A 13,348-nucleotide genomic window follows, 5' to 3' on the forward strand; every position below is an offset into this window, starting at 1 on the left:
GACTAGTACAGAGGCCTTACCTGTATGCTTTGCACCTTAATTAGTGCCAGTGAATGCCTGATTTTATTGTGTTTTTCTTTCTCCACTCACTCAGCATAAATGCAGAGATTGAAGGAAAAAGAAAAGTCAAGTCTTTGGAACCTTAATGAGGATAAATGTTGTGAAAATGGTATTTTACAGGTGAACTACCTGAAGCATTCTGCACCTCATCACCCTGTGCAGTGCTCGATAAAAGCAGTGTGATATTCCACTCCTTATTTTAAGCCACTTTTTTAGTTTTTCAAACCCTGCCTCTGAGGAAAATAAATTCTGATACTGGAACAGCATCTTTTCCAAGCAGCACAGCTCTCAAATCTGCACTCTTACTGCTGCCTGCAATTTTGAATGAAATTCAGAGGCACAGATCTGAGTCAAACACAGATCCTCTGCTAGGAAATGTTATTTATTTCTATGTTCAGAGTCTTGCACGTGATTGATTGGGCAGCTTCAATACCGGCAGAGGAGGAGGGAAGAAGGAGAAGGAATGAATAATCCCTTCAAGCAGGGCCAGCCTTCCTTGTTTTTAAAGCCCCAAGGTTTGGGGTTAAGTGTATTAGAAGCTCAAGTTTCCTTTAAAAGCCAGGGGACTTTGCCTTGCACCCCTGGCAAAAGCCAAAATCTTTTAATCTGGCCAGAACCAACTGCATTTGAAATGCAGTTCTGCTGAAATTCTGGGTTAAACCTTAACAGCAAATTGGGACTTTAAAGGGCTGATTTGCAAAACTTGAGCCATTCCCTGGGTTTTTCCAGAACTGCCAGCACATGCTTCCCACCCTGCCTGCAGCCAGGAGCTGAGGAACACTGAACATGCCACTATTACTACACCACCAGGGCCTGAAAATAAACCCGATTCACAGCGCCGAGCCGAGTGATGCAAGAAGTGTAGGTTAAAAATGGAATAAAAGCAGAAGTGAAAGGGAAATAACATCATGAGTCGCTCTTATTTGGGCGTTGTGGATTCCCCCCCCCCTTCCTTTTCCTTTTCCCAGGGAACACATCACGTTGCAAACTGTTCATTCACAAAGTAAGAGCCTGACATTTGGGGAAGAAGGCGGACTTTGAAATCAGTCCTCATCACCCAGCACAGGGCTTGAGGAGTTGCATGGAAAATCAACTTTCAGTTGTTGCTGAGGGCATTGAAGAAACAGAAAGGATTTTGGAGTAGAAAAGTTGGCTGTCAGGATACAGGAAGAACAATTAGGTTTTTTGCTTTAAATCTTGGTGGGGAGATCACAGAATCCCAGAGTGGTTTGGGCTGGGAGGGACCTTAAAGCCCATCTTATTCCTTCCCTGCTGTGGGCAGGGACAACTTCCACTAGCCCAGGCTGCTCCATCCTGGCTGTGAACACTTCCAAGGGATGGGGATCAACACCTATTTTGCACTTGTGCTTTCCACCAGACAAACACAGGATTGCACTCATCATTTTCCTCCACAGGGAAGCAAACAGCCTTTGGTCTCTCTGTATCCTCAAGACAAGCTGGAATCACCTGCTCACCTGGGTTTTCCCAACCTCTGTGACAGGAGGAGGGGAGGCTGGCAGGGAGCCTGGAGTAGATCATGAGATTATGCTATGGGAGGGACTGGAGAAGGTGGAGGAAACAGAGGCAGCATTGCATTTGGCACTCTGTCCTTGAGGAGCACGGGCTCTCCCTGACTTGCCTCTAAATCAGCTCTGTCCCAGCATGGGACTCGTTCTGTGTGCCTGAGACACAGCTCCAGGGCTGTGCTTCTGTGTGTGTGTGCAGGGTATTTTTGCTGTGCTCTGTGTGTGTGCCCAGGGTATTTTTGCTGTGCTGTGTGTGTGCAGGGTATTTTTGCTGTGTGTATGTGTGTGTGTGTGCAGGGTATTTTTGCTGCTCTGTGTGTGTGTGCAGGGTATTTTTGCTGTGTGTATGTATGTGTTCAGGGTATTTTTGCTGTGCTGCTGCTCTGTGTGTGTGCAGGGTATTTTTGCTGTGTGTATGAATGTGTGCAGGGTATTTTTGCTGTGTGTATGCATGTGTGCAGAGTATTTTTGCTGTGCTGCTGCTCTGTGTGTGCAGGGTATTTTAGCTCAGAGGATGGGACAAGCAGGACAAGAGGGATGACTCAGTGTGCTCCTTGAGGAAGGCAGGATGTTATGGAGTACCCAAACGGGGATGAGACACAGAGCCGCCACACTTACGGATTTGCAGGGACGGGGAAGAAAATCATAGAACCGTCTCCATGGAATGGTTTGGGTTGGAAGAGACCTCAAAGCTCACCTTGTGGGTAGGGCAGGGATACCTTCTACTATCCCAGGGGGCTCCAAGCCCTGTCCAACCTGGCCTTGGACACTTTCAGAGATGAGGCTGCCACAGCCGCTCTGGGCAACCTGGCAGGGCAGGATTTCCTTCCAATATCCCACCTACCACAACTCCCATCCTAAAGCCATTCCCTCTTTTCCGTGCCCTCACAGAACATCTCAGTGTAAAACAAACCAGTGAGCAGAGCCCCCCCCAGCCCAGAGCCCCCCAAAAGCTCACCTGTTGTGAACCTTGGCTTAGTGGGAGGCTCCTGCACGGACATGGGGAAGGTGGCTGAGGCAGGGGAGGACTGTGCCCGCGACAGGGGCCGGTGTCCCCCGAAGGACACGGGCATGCCGGCCGCCTCCAGCGACGCCTGGTAGTTCCTCAGCTGGTGGATCCTCTGCTGCTCCAGGAGCAGGGCTTGCTGTGGGCAACAGAAGCAGGCAGTTGCTGAAAGGGCCTTCCCAAAAGGGTTTGTGAAAGATCCCAGTCCAGGCTTGGACTCCTTTCCCTCACGCGCAGCAAAGGAAGATGTGACATTTCCACAGCTCCCTCCTCTTCCTCCCACCCCACTGCTCTGGGACATTTAACAGTGAAACAGTCCAGGCCATGGAATTAGTCCCACTCAGCTGGATCCCAGGCTGGACAGAGAGCTCTGAACTGAGCTGCTCCTCTCTGCAGCCACACCATCAGCTGGACAGGCTCCTGGGCAGAAGGGATGGCTGGTCGATCCCATTCCCTCTGTAAATTCCCTCCTGCTCTGAGGCCAAACAGTTGCAAAGGAGATACTATTTTAAAGACTTCTGAGGTGTGCCCATGGATTCGGGATTAAGGTGGAGAGGCTTCACCTTCAGAGGAATGGCATCACTGATAATGGTCCATCATCACCAACTCAGAAAATCCCAGGATGGTTTGGGCCTTAAAGCTCATCTCTGCCATGGGCAGGGACACCTCCCACTATCCCAGGTTGCTCCAAGCCCCATCCAACATGGCCTTGGACACTTCCAGGGATGAGGTGGCCACAGCTTTCCTCAGCAACATCACAATGACACTCCTGGAGGAAATGGACCAGCACCATTACACTGTGCTCCCTTGTTATTGGATTTATCACCTGCAATCCACAAACCTCGGGTGTTTTCCCTCAAAAGTGAGCCTGGCTGGAGGCACCAGGTTCTCTAATTCTGAAGCAGGAACACCCTCCACTTGTCCCCTGTTCCCTTATGTGCAGTCTTTTGTCACAGACATGTTTTATGAAAAATCCTTTCCTTAGGATTTTTTCCTCCTGAGAAGCTGAGAGGCCTCAGGAACAAAATGTAAACATTGATTATCTGCTGCTGTGGAATGCAACAGGTGCATCTGTGATTGGTCTCATGTGGTTGCTTGTAATTAATGGCCAATCACAGACTAGCTGTCTGGACTGTCTCAGTCAGTCACAAGCTTTTGTTATCATTCTTTCTTTTTCTATTTCTTGCTAGCCTTCTGATGAAATCCTTTCTTCTATTCTTTTACTATAGTATTAATATAATATATATCATAAAATAATAAATCAAGCCTTCTGAAATATTGAGTCAACATTCTCATCTCTTCCCTCATCCTGGGACCCCTGCGAACACCGTCACAGTCTTTCTCTGGAGAAATTAGTTTTAAATCATTAAACCAAAATACAGTCTCCTGTGATTTTACATGGGGTTCCTGTAACCAGCCAATCAACCCTCCTGACAGGTGACTCCAAGGAAGGAATCATCTGATTTTACATGGGGTTCCTGGTAGGTAACTCCAGGTAAGGAACCACTTGATTTTACATGGGGTTCCTGTAACCAGCCAACCCTCCTGGTAGGTGACTCTAGGGAAGAAATCACTTGGACTTACATCAGGTTCCTGTAACCAGCCAATCCTCCTGGTAGATGACTCCAGGGAAGGAATCACTTGATTTTACATGGGGTTCCTGTAACCAGCCAATCCTCATGGTAGGTGACTCCAGGGATGGAATTAATTTACATGGTGTTCCTGGTAGGTGACTCCAGGGAAGGAATCAACTGATTTTACATGGGGTTCCTGTAACCAGCCAATCCTCCTGGTAGGTGACTCCAGGGAGGGAATCACCTGAACTTACAGGGGGTTCCTGGTAGGTAACTCCAGGGAAGGTATCATTTGCATTTACATGGGGTTCCTGTAACCAGCCAATCCTCCTGGTAGGTGACTCCAGGGAAGGAATCAGCTGATTTTACATGGGGTTCCTGATAGGTGACTCCAGGGAAGGAATCACCTGCATTTACACGGGGTTCCTGTAACCAGCCTACCCTTCTGGTAGGTGACTCCATGGAAGGAATCACTTGAATTTATGTTGGGTTCCTGTACCCAGCCACCCCTCAGGAGCTGTTTCCCCTCAGAGCTGCACGAGGTGACTCCCAAGCCCAAACCCAAACCCGCGTCTCCCGACCGCGCGAGCGCCAGACCTGGCGGAAGAGCAGCTCCTGCTCCGCCTGCCTCTGGCCGGCCTCCAGCTCCTGCTGGGGCTCTGCCTCCTCCTCGTCGCTCTCGATGGGCTCCTGTTTGACCTGCACCAGGCTGGCCAGCGCTGGGGGCTCCTTGTGGCCCGCGGCCCGCTCGCCGTAGGGCTCCTCCAGCAGCGCCTGGTGCTCGCGCAGCTCCTCCTCCGTCTCCTCGGGGTGGCTCTCGTGCTGCCGCGCCGGCTCGGCGGGCTTGGAGATGATCTGAAAGAGGCACAAACTCATCAGAGCTGCCTCCCACCGTGGGGAATGCTCGCTCTGCTCTCCAGGCTGAAGGGAAGGAGCAGCTCTGAGTTATTGTGTATTAAGGTCAGGGTAACCCTGGCATCGAGGGCTCCGAAATCCTGCATCCCGAGTGATGACACCTCCTTATTTTCCACTTCATCCTCTCTCTGAAGGAGTAAGAGCCTCTTGTTCCTGCACGCCTCCAGATGCTACTCCATTCACAAACCCATCGAGATGTTTGGCAATTAAATTCTGAAAGAATACCGGGGACACAAACCCTCCAGCAGGGCTTCTGCTGCCTGTTTGCTCAACATCACCTCGGATCACTCCCTGAATTTTTTCTGTCAGGCTGAAATAATGATTACTTGAAGATCTGTACTCTTATGGAGCTGGTTAAGAGGAAACTCAGGACATGCAGCTGAGAGCAAACCTCAAGAGCAGCATTGTTCTAACCTGACCTTCCTAACCAGACACAGTAAACATCTCAGAGAGGAGCTCCTAAACCTAAAGGAACAATTTAATTCTCACTGTAATTCACTCAGGCTTTTTGTAAGTTCCTTGGCCAGATAAAATTCACAGTTCTCTGTCTCAGACTGCTTACGATTTTTATTTGGGATATAAAAAAAAAACCCCAAATGTGAACTGTTTTCAGCTCCAGAGTAGGAAAACCAATCCATTTCCTCCCTTTCAAAGAGCTCAGGCTGCCCCTGTTTCAAACAGGCTTATAAAGAAACTGCTGCGCTTTGAAAGTTGTCAGGGCAAGGTTTAATGAGGATTAGGTCATTGGTATGGTAAGCAATATTGATTTTAAATCTAATAAAGCTAAATCAAAACACGGTTATTGAACACATGCAGGAGGAGGGACTATTTGTCAGTAACTTGCTCTTTGAAGAACAGTGGCTCCAATCTGGAACTGAGCCTTTTTCTCCCCCAAAAGCTGGAAAGAGGGCTCTGCCATATTACCTAAGCAAGGCAGAGGGGCAGGAATGGAGTGAATCTGGCAAGGGACATGAAGCAAGAAAAGAGGAAGGCTAAGGAGATCCTGGTGCCACTGCTGAATGAGGGAAGGCACATGAGATAGAATTAATGCCTTATTTAAGACAATCCTTCAGGAATCCCCAGAACTCTGACACCAGAGGCAAAGTCTTGAACAAGGAAAACTTCCCTTGGTGAAGGAATTACCACTTAAAGACCTGGACATCCTTACATCTATGGGACTCTCATAGGTTGCACTCACAGGTGATGGGACAGAAGGCCATGGGCACAAATTAAAACTCATAAAATTCGTTCTGAACACAATAAAACTTTTTTTTTCCTGTGAGGTTGGTCAAACACTTGAACAGGTTCTTCACAGAGGTTTTGGAATCTCCATCCTTGGAGATCCTTGGGCAACCTGTTAGAGGGAGGACATTGCCCACAGTTACCTCAGGAGGTCCCCGCAAAGATTCAGGGATCAAAAGCCCTCAAGGATTTTTGTGAGGTTCCCCTGCCCCCCCCAGTTTAATTCTTTATAACACACCCTGAATAACCAAACCACATTAAGCTAAAAGTTCTTCTACCAATTTTCTTTAAGCCCTCTTAGGCTTGATGAATATTATCTGTTTTAAAGATAATTAAATTATCATAAACCATCTGCTGCCTGTTTTGTTTTTTTTTCCCCCTCCTTGGATCGAAGGTCTCAAGCTTTTGAACTTAATGCCTTTTGAACTTCTGAACTGCACGAGGTAATTGCTGGGAAAAATAACTTAGAGTGCCACTGTCATACCTAATGGGAATGAGAGGCAGTGCCGTTCCCTGGAAGTTTTAAATTATTCCTACTCCTTAAAAGTGTAGGAATTAAATGACAGCCACGGTGAAGGCTGAGAAGACCAAGTGGTCGATGGCAAGGACATTTCAGACATTCTAGTTCCAGTTGTTGCAACGCCACCCTCAAAGGAAGATTTTGCAGAGAAGACACTTTCTTACCAACAAATTCCACATAAAACACTCAGTATCTGCATGCCAGGCCCATCCAAACTCCCTAAAAATCTTCCATTTGTGCAGTTTTACGAGCACGTGCTCGTGCCATTTAAAATCCGAGGGAATAAAAGTGCGAGGGGCTGGCTGGAATAGCAGCACTGAGAATGCTTGTAAATATATCTGAAATAGTAAGCACAAAGCACCATAAATAACCTCTCCATCCCATAATTAGCTGTCTGGCTTCCTCTGCCACGAGGTTACTCCTCTGTTTTCATACCCAGTGGCCTCTGGCTGTCACGAGCTGCCACCATAAACCTCTGGTAAAGGCACTGCCTCTCCAGCCCCGGGCAGACAACGACTTCACTCCAGAATAAATTACAGCTCTCTAGTCACAAGCATTTTTAAAAGGCTCCATGCAGCTGGCAAGATTTCTCCTCCACAGCTTTGAAATACAAAGAACAGAAATTAAAAAAAAAAAACAAACAACAAAACAAAAAATGAACCAAAGAAAAACCAACCAAACAAACAAAAAAACCCCCACCAAAACACAACAACAACAAAACCCCCAAAAAACCCAAAAAACCAAAAAATAAACCCCAAAATCAAAACCCAGGGAAAAAAAACCAAAAAAGAACCAAAAAAACCACCAAAGTAAAAACCAAAAAACACAGAGCAAAGTCAGGTCATAAATACAAGGGAAACCAAAGAGTTCATAATTTTTCTGTGGAACATTTCATGAGGAGAAAAAAAAGCTGCATTTTTCACTGGTGACATTTCAGCTAGCATTGGATTTGTCCAGTAGATGTGATAAACAGAACCACAGAATCATTCAGGGTGGAGAAGACCTCCAAGACCATCAAATCCAACCTCTGATCATCGCCATGCCCATCACTCCATACCATCCTCTCCAGGACACCTTTCTCCACAGTGGCAAATTCCTGGGACACTGAAGACCTTGAAAGTCCTACCAACAGGTTAGAGACATCTATTTACAGATCAGAGATCAATGAGGAGTTCCCAGCAGAAAAACCATGGAACCCCAGAATGGTTTGGGCTGGATGGGACCCTGATCCCCATCAATGGGGTGGCACCATGGGTCAGAAAGCCAGAGGAAGAGAGAAGCCAGGAAGCAAAGGAGGATGTCAGCTCAGCCCTGACCACGCCAGGATGTGCAAAAGCCAGCAGAACCCTCCCTTTCCTCCCTCTGGAGGTGAAGGATGAAGTCAAGGAAGAAACAGAACACAGCTTTGATGAAAATGAGTAAAACACAGGAAAAAGGCTGAACTCATTCGACTCGACATGGCTCTTCCCATGTTCCCTTTGGGTTCTGATTTTTAATTTTTATGAACTAAGGAGAAACAAGAGATGATAAGGGATGATGGGGAGAGGCTGACTTGGGCACCAGAGTACCTGGCAGAGCCTTCCGCAGCAGCCAAAGCCTACAGAAATCTCTTGATCTGGTTTTGTTTTCCCCCTGCAGTGATGAGACAGCAGGGAAAAAACAACTGTCTGAGGCAGGCTCAGTCCTGCAGCTGCAAGGACCAGGAGACTGTGGACCTTTGGTGCTTGGAGGAGAGGGAACAACCCACCTGCAAGGCTGGATGGGGCTTGGAGCAAAAGTTCTTCTGATAGTACAAATCACAGAATCCTTAAGGTTCGAAAAGCCCTCTCACACAATCGAGTCCAGCTGTTCTCCCAGCACTGCCAAACCCAGCCCAAACCCTGTCCCCAAGTGCCACATGCACAGGCTGTCTGAACACTTCCAGGGATGCTGACTGTGCCACTGCCTGAGCACCCCTTCAACGCAGAAAGGTTTTCTGATCTTTTTCAACCTAAACCTCCCCTGTCGAACATTCAACATGCACAAAAGGTGGGAAACAGAAGCACAGGCTGATGGTGGAATATCAGCTCAATGGGAATCACAGAATGGTCTGGGTTAGAAGGGATCCTTAAGCTCATCCCATTCCACCCCTGCCATTCCAGGGACACCTTCCACTCTCCCAGGTTGCTCCAAGCCCCGTCCAGCCTGGCCTGGGACACTTCCAGGGATCCAGGGGCAGCCACAGCTACTTGGATGATTATTCTTAATATTTTCATGTAAAACAAAATGTTTTTCCTTAGTTGCCTTCTTGGAAACAGCAAGACTTGTTTTGGCTGCAGTCCCCTCAAAAATTTCATCTGCTGCAGACACCTAACAGGGAACGTTTAGGGCCAAAATCTCAACATTTGGAAAATCACATGGAATTAAGAAAAGCCTGATTTATGAGTATATAAATATATAAAATACTTCAGGAGTATCATTTACGAGAAATCCACAAATAAAAAAAAATTAACAAGCAGTGCTAGCGGTCATGGTTAAGAATCAAATAATCTTTTATTTTATTTTTAGTCCTGCCCTTAACTCTCCTACACACACGAGGGTCCTAAAATATCCCCAATCTGGGAAAAGTCTTTTCCCATGTCAGCACTTGGATGCTATCCCATGGGATAAATCTGCCACACGCACGCAGCACTGGCACTGAAGTGATTTTAACTCATGACTCCTATAAATCAAACACAGGGAAATCAGTTTAATTAAACCCTCTCTGCCTGATTTTGCTGTGGAGAGCAATGGACAAAGCTGGAAGTCAGAGTGCTCCAGTGGCTCTCCAGCTCCTGGGAGGTCCAGGAGAAAATCTGAATGAGCTCAGTGGATACGTCACATCCAAGGCTTTGGAAAAGCTTTAAAACCCTTCACGCCAAAAATCCCTCCAGCTGACAACTTCCCTGAACAAAGAGCCCCAACTCCCTGCCCCACACCCCATGGCCCTGGTGCCAGGGAGTGTTTGGAGGGGGAGGAAATGGGATCCCTGTGGAGCAGCAGCTCCCCAGAGCCCCGTGTGCAGGGCCAGGGCTGGCACCCGCGGTGGCAGCGCTCCAGCAGGACAGCATTGACGTCAGTGACTTGTGTAACCATCCTGCCTCAGCCCGGGCCACAAACAAGGGTTTGGGGGTGGTGTGTGTGTGTGGGGGGGTTGTGGCTTCTCCCACTCTTTGATCCAGCCCTTGGCAGTTGTGTTTTCTCACAGGACTGGAACGGTGGAAATATTTGGAGGAACCTCTGCTGTAAATGGAACAGCAGCGATCTGAACGGCCGCCTGCCACGGGCTTGTCCTGAGCCACAGAGCTGCTGCTGGAATTGCTGCTGTCCTAAGGAGAGCCTCCACTGGAACTCCTTGGGAGGAGTGCTTAGAAATCTCAAACCAGAACAAATCCCAGAATAGTCTGGGTGGGATCTTAGAGATGATGCAGTTCTACCCCCTGCCATGGGCAGGGACACCTGCCACTGTCCCATGTTGCTCCAAGCCCCATCCAACCTGGCCTGGGACACTGCCAGGGAACAATTCCTTCCCAATATCCCATCTATCCCTGCCCTCTGGCACTGAGAAGCCATTCTGTATGTCCTGTCCCTCCATCCCTTGTCCCCAGTCCCTCTCCAGCTCTCCTGGAGCCCCTTTAGGCCTTGGAAGGGCTCTGAGCTCTCTCTGGAGCCTTCTCTTCTGCAGGTGAATGCTCCTAAGTCTCTCAGGTTTTCAGCAAATATTTCAGTGTATCTGAGTAACTTCCCTCACAAATACATCCTGGTGTTGTCATGCCTGAGAGAGGTCCAAGGATGAGAGTCCCAGGGATGTTGGAGGTAGAGCCCACAAATACACCTGCACCAGACACCCCGAAACCGCACGCTTGAGGCTGCTGTGGAGGAAACAAAAGGCATTGAAAGCTCCGTGCCCACCTTGTTGATGTGCAGCTGCTGCTGCTGGAACTGCTGTTTGTGTTTCTCCAGGAACTGCTGGTGCTGCTGCTGGATGACCAGCTGCTGGAGGGCCTGGGCGTTCTGGGGCAGGGGAGCAGACTGGGTGCGCCCCAGCGGGCGGTGCTGCCGCAGCTTGTGGATCGAAGGGGAGACCCTGTCTCCACCCACCAGGGGCTGTGCGTGCAGGGGCAGTCCTGAAAGATACCAGTCTGAAGATAATATGGAGGAAAAAACAGCAGAGGAGAAACGAAAGGAAGAAGAAAGGAAGGAAGGAAGGAAGGGAGAAAACGGCTGTTGAGTAACGCTGACGGTGACAGTGATACCACGTCAAACCCAGCCACCTCTACAGCTGGAGCTGCCTTGAGAGAGAGCAGATCAATTAATCACCACTGCACACAGCAATGCTTTGCTTGCTTTGAGTTCTGTCTCTACTTGGTGACTCAGAGGCACCCTGGAAACATCCAGCAACACCTTACTGACCTTTCTGTTGCTACAGGAGACCACACTGGTCTGGAGTTTAAACCTCATGGCTCACCTTGCTTTAGGGACTGATCCCAGGCTCAATTCAAGCTGCACGAACCAGCTGCCTCCCTTTGGGCAAGAAGCCCTCTGCTCTCCTTAGGCTTTGCTTTAGGAGAGGGAGAAGCTGCTCAGAAGTCTGCAGCCAGCTGGATGCTGAGGATTGATTATAAACACCTTGGCATTTGTGTCCCAGGATGTGACCTCCTTTCCCACCCATTCACAGAACTGCCCTAGTGGAAGGAGCTGACTCATGGGAAAGCCTCTTTTCTCAGTAGACTTAGAGAGTTTCTCCCACTCTCTGCTTTTTCTGAAAGGGATCATGTGAAAGGGTATTTGATTTTATAAATGCATGCTCCTGCAGATGGTGGTGTGCACACACACGTCTGTGTATGAATACATAGATCAGTGGGAAAGATGTGTTCCTCTTCCCTGAGAGCACAGCTCCTCTTCCTAAAAGTTCCAATCAGACAGCAGAGCTTGCAAAGGATATTCTGGAAGACTATCCTCCTCCAAGGTGCTTCTGGGAAAGCTTTCCAGGAGACACCATGTTCACAGAATCCTGGAACCTTAAAAGTCATGTCATTCCACCCCCTCCCATGGGCAAGGACACCTTCCACTATCCCAGGCTGCTCCAAGCCCTGAGTATGCTCCATCAGGAATAAGGAACATCAGGGCATGTACCACAACATGGAGGATACTATCTGGAGTAACCATTCCCAAGAGGAATGGCACAGCTAAGGAATTCTAGTCCAGCTTCCCAAAGTGTCCATGTCTACCTTCCAGCCCTGAGAGAGCCATCACAGCTAATTCTGCAGCTGCCAGGGGACCATCTCCAGAGCTCAAGGCCCTCCAGCAGAATCCTAATAAACTCCACTTTATTTCCAAGGAGTTTCCAAATATTAGCTGTGCACTCCAGGCTTTGGGGAGCCCGTGTGAGCTCGCTGCCTCTCAGCTGCTGCCTCTGGAACGTGTGTTTGTCCTTGTTTCCCTGTGCTGACTCCTTCTCCTGAGTGCTGGGCTGTAACACATTGTACTCTTTTAGGAAGCCCCGCACGGAGCAGGTGGAGTAGAAGGAATTTGTTTGGAAGCAAACACAGCGTGCTGGAAACTGAGGGAAGCAAACACCACACCTCTGGGCATCAGCCTCCCCATATCTATGTGCTCCCAAGCTTATCCCAACCCCATGGATATTCCTGGGATTTGGATGTACAACCAGCAGTGCTGCAGGGGCTGACACCTCCCAGGAACTTCCAACAGAAATGGAAGGAAGGGAAGGAAAACCAACACGTCAAACATCCTTTGTCCCAGCACCACACACAGGAAGCCAGGAACTCATCCCAATGGGAATTATTGCTTTCAATCCAGCTTATTTATAGCCACAGGCCTTCCCACAGGTAGCTCATTCTGAAAATGCAGCACCGGGAGTGACTCATGGCAGTTAACATCCTGCAAAGGGAATGCACACACAAACAAATGCAATCTGCTGGCAGGCAGCTGCCTGTGCCACGGCTCTGCTGTTTATATTAATGATGGAAAGGAAGTGTTTCAACCTGTGATTTTCTAAGGAAAATTTTCATTTTCTAAGGAAGTGTTTTAACCTGTGATTTTCCAAGGAAAATTTTAATTTTCTAAGGAATTCTAAGGAAGTGCTTTAACCTGTGATTTTCCAAGGAAAATTTTAATTTTCTAAGGAAGTGTTTTAACCTGTGATTTTCTAAGAAAAATTTTAATTTTCTAAGGAATTCTAAGGAAGTGCTTTAACCTGTGATTTTAACCTTTTGTATTTTCATGGAATAGAAACCATCCATGGAAAACAGGAGTTGTTAAGATGTTGTTTTGCCCTCACTTTGATCTGAACTGGTCAGAACTCTAAACAAAAGAGAGTTCTCAACTTCTACCAAGAAATCTTTGCTGTCCTGGTGGAATAACAGCATTTATTTTCACCTCGCCAAAATGAGGTGGGAGATCTGATTTTGGAAAAACCATCACTAATCAATGAATCAATAAACCAAGGTTTTATGTTCTACCTGCA

General features: G+C 48.1%; 1 protein-coding gene across 6 annotated transcripts in view; it reads right to left on the reverse strand.

The window, feature by feature from the left end:
* HDAC4 (histone deacetylase 4) overlaps positions 1–13,348 on the reverse strand; it is a 182,438-nt gene that overhangs the window by 35,256 nt on the left and 133,834 nt on the right. For 4 of the 6 annotated variants that reach the window (XM_054277580.1, XM_054277581.1, XM_054277578.1 and 1 more), the window contains exons 12-14: positions 10,774–11,003; positions 4,764–5,021; positions 2,545–2,731 (exon numbers count right to left, since the gene is read on the reverse strand). In XM_054277580.1, the coding sequence (XP_054133555.1) occupies positions 2,545–2,731; positions 4,764–5,021; positions 10,774–11,003 (675 nt within the window). The remainder of the gene's footprint in view (positions 1–2,544; positions 2,732–4,763; positions 5,022–10,773; positions 11,004–13,348) is intronic. The other 2 variants (XM_054277583.1, XM_054277582.1) reach the window with 1 other exon arrangement.

The sequence above is a fragment of the Melozone crissalis genome, unplaced genomic scaffold (assembly GCF_028551555.1).
Source record: "Melozone crissalis strain CALT ecotype California unplaced genomic scaffold, PUWL_Pcris_2 ptg000023l_1, whole genome shotgun sequence".
NCBI lineage: Eukaryota > Metazoa > Chordata > Aves > Passeriformes > Passerellidae > Melozone > Melozone crissalis.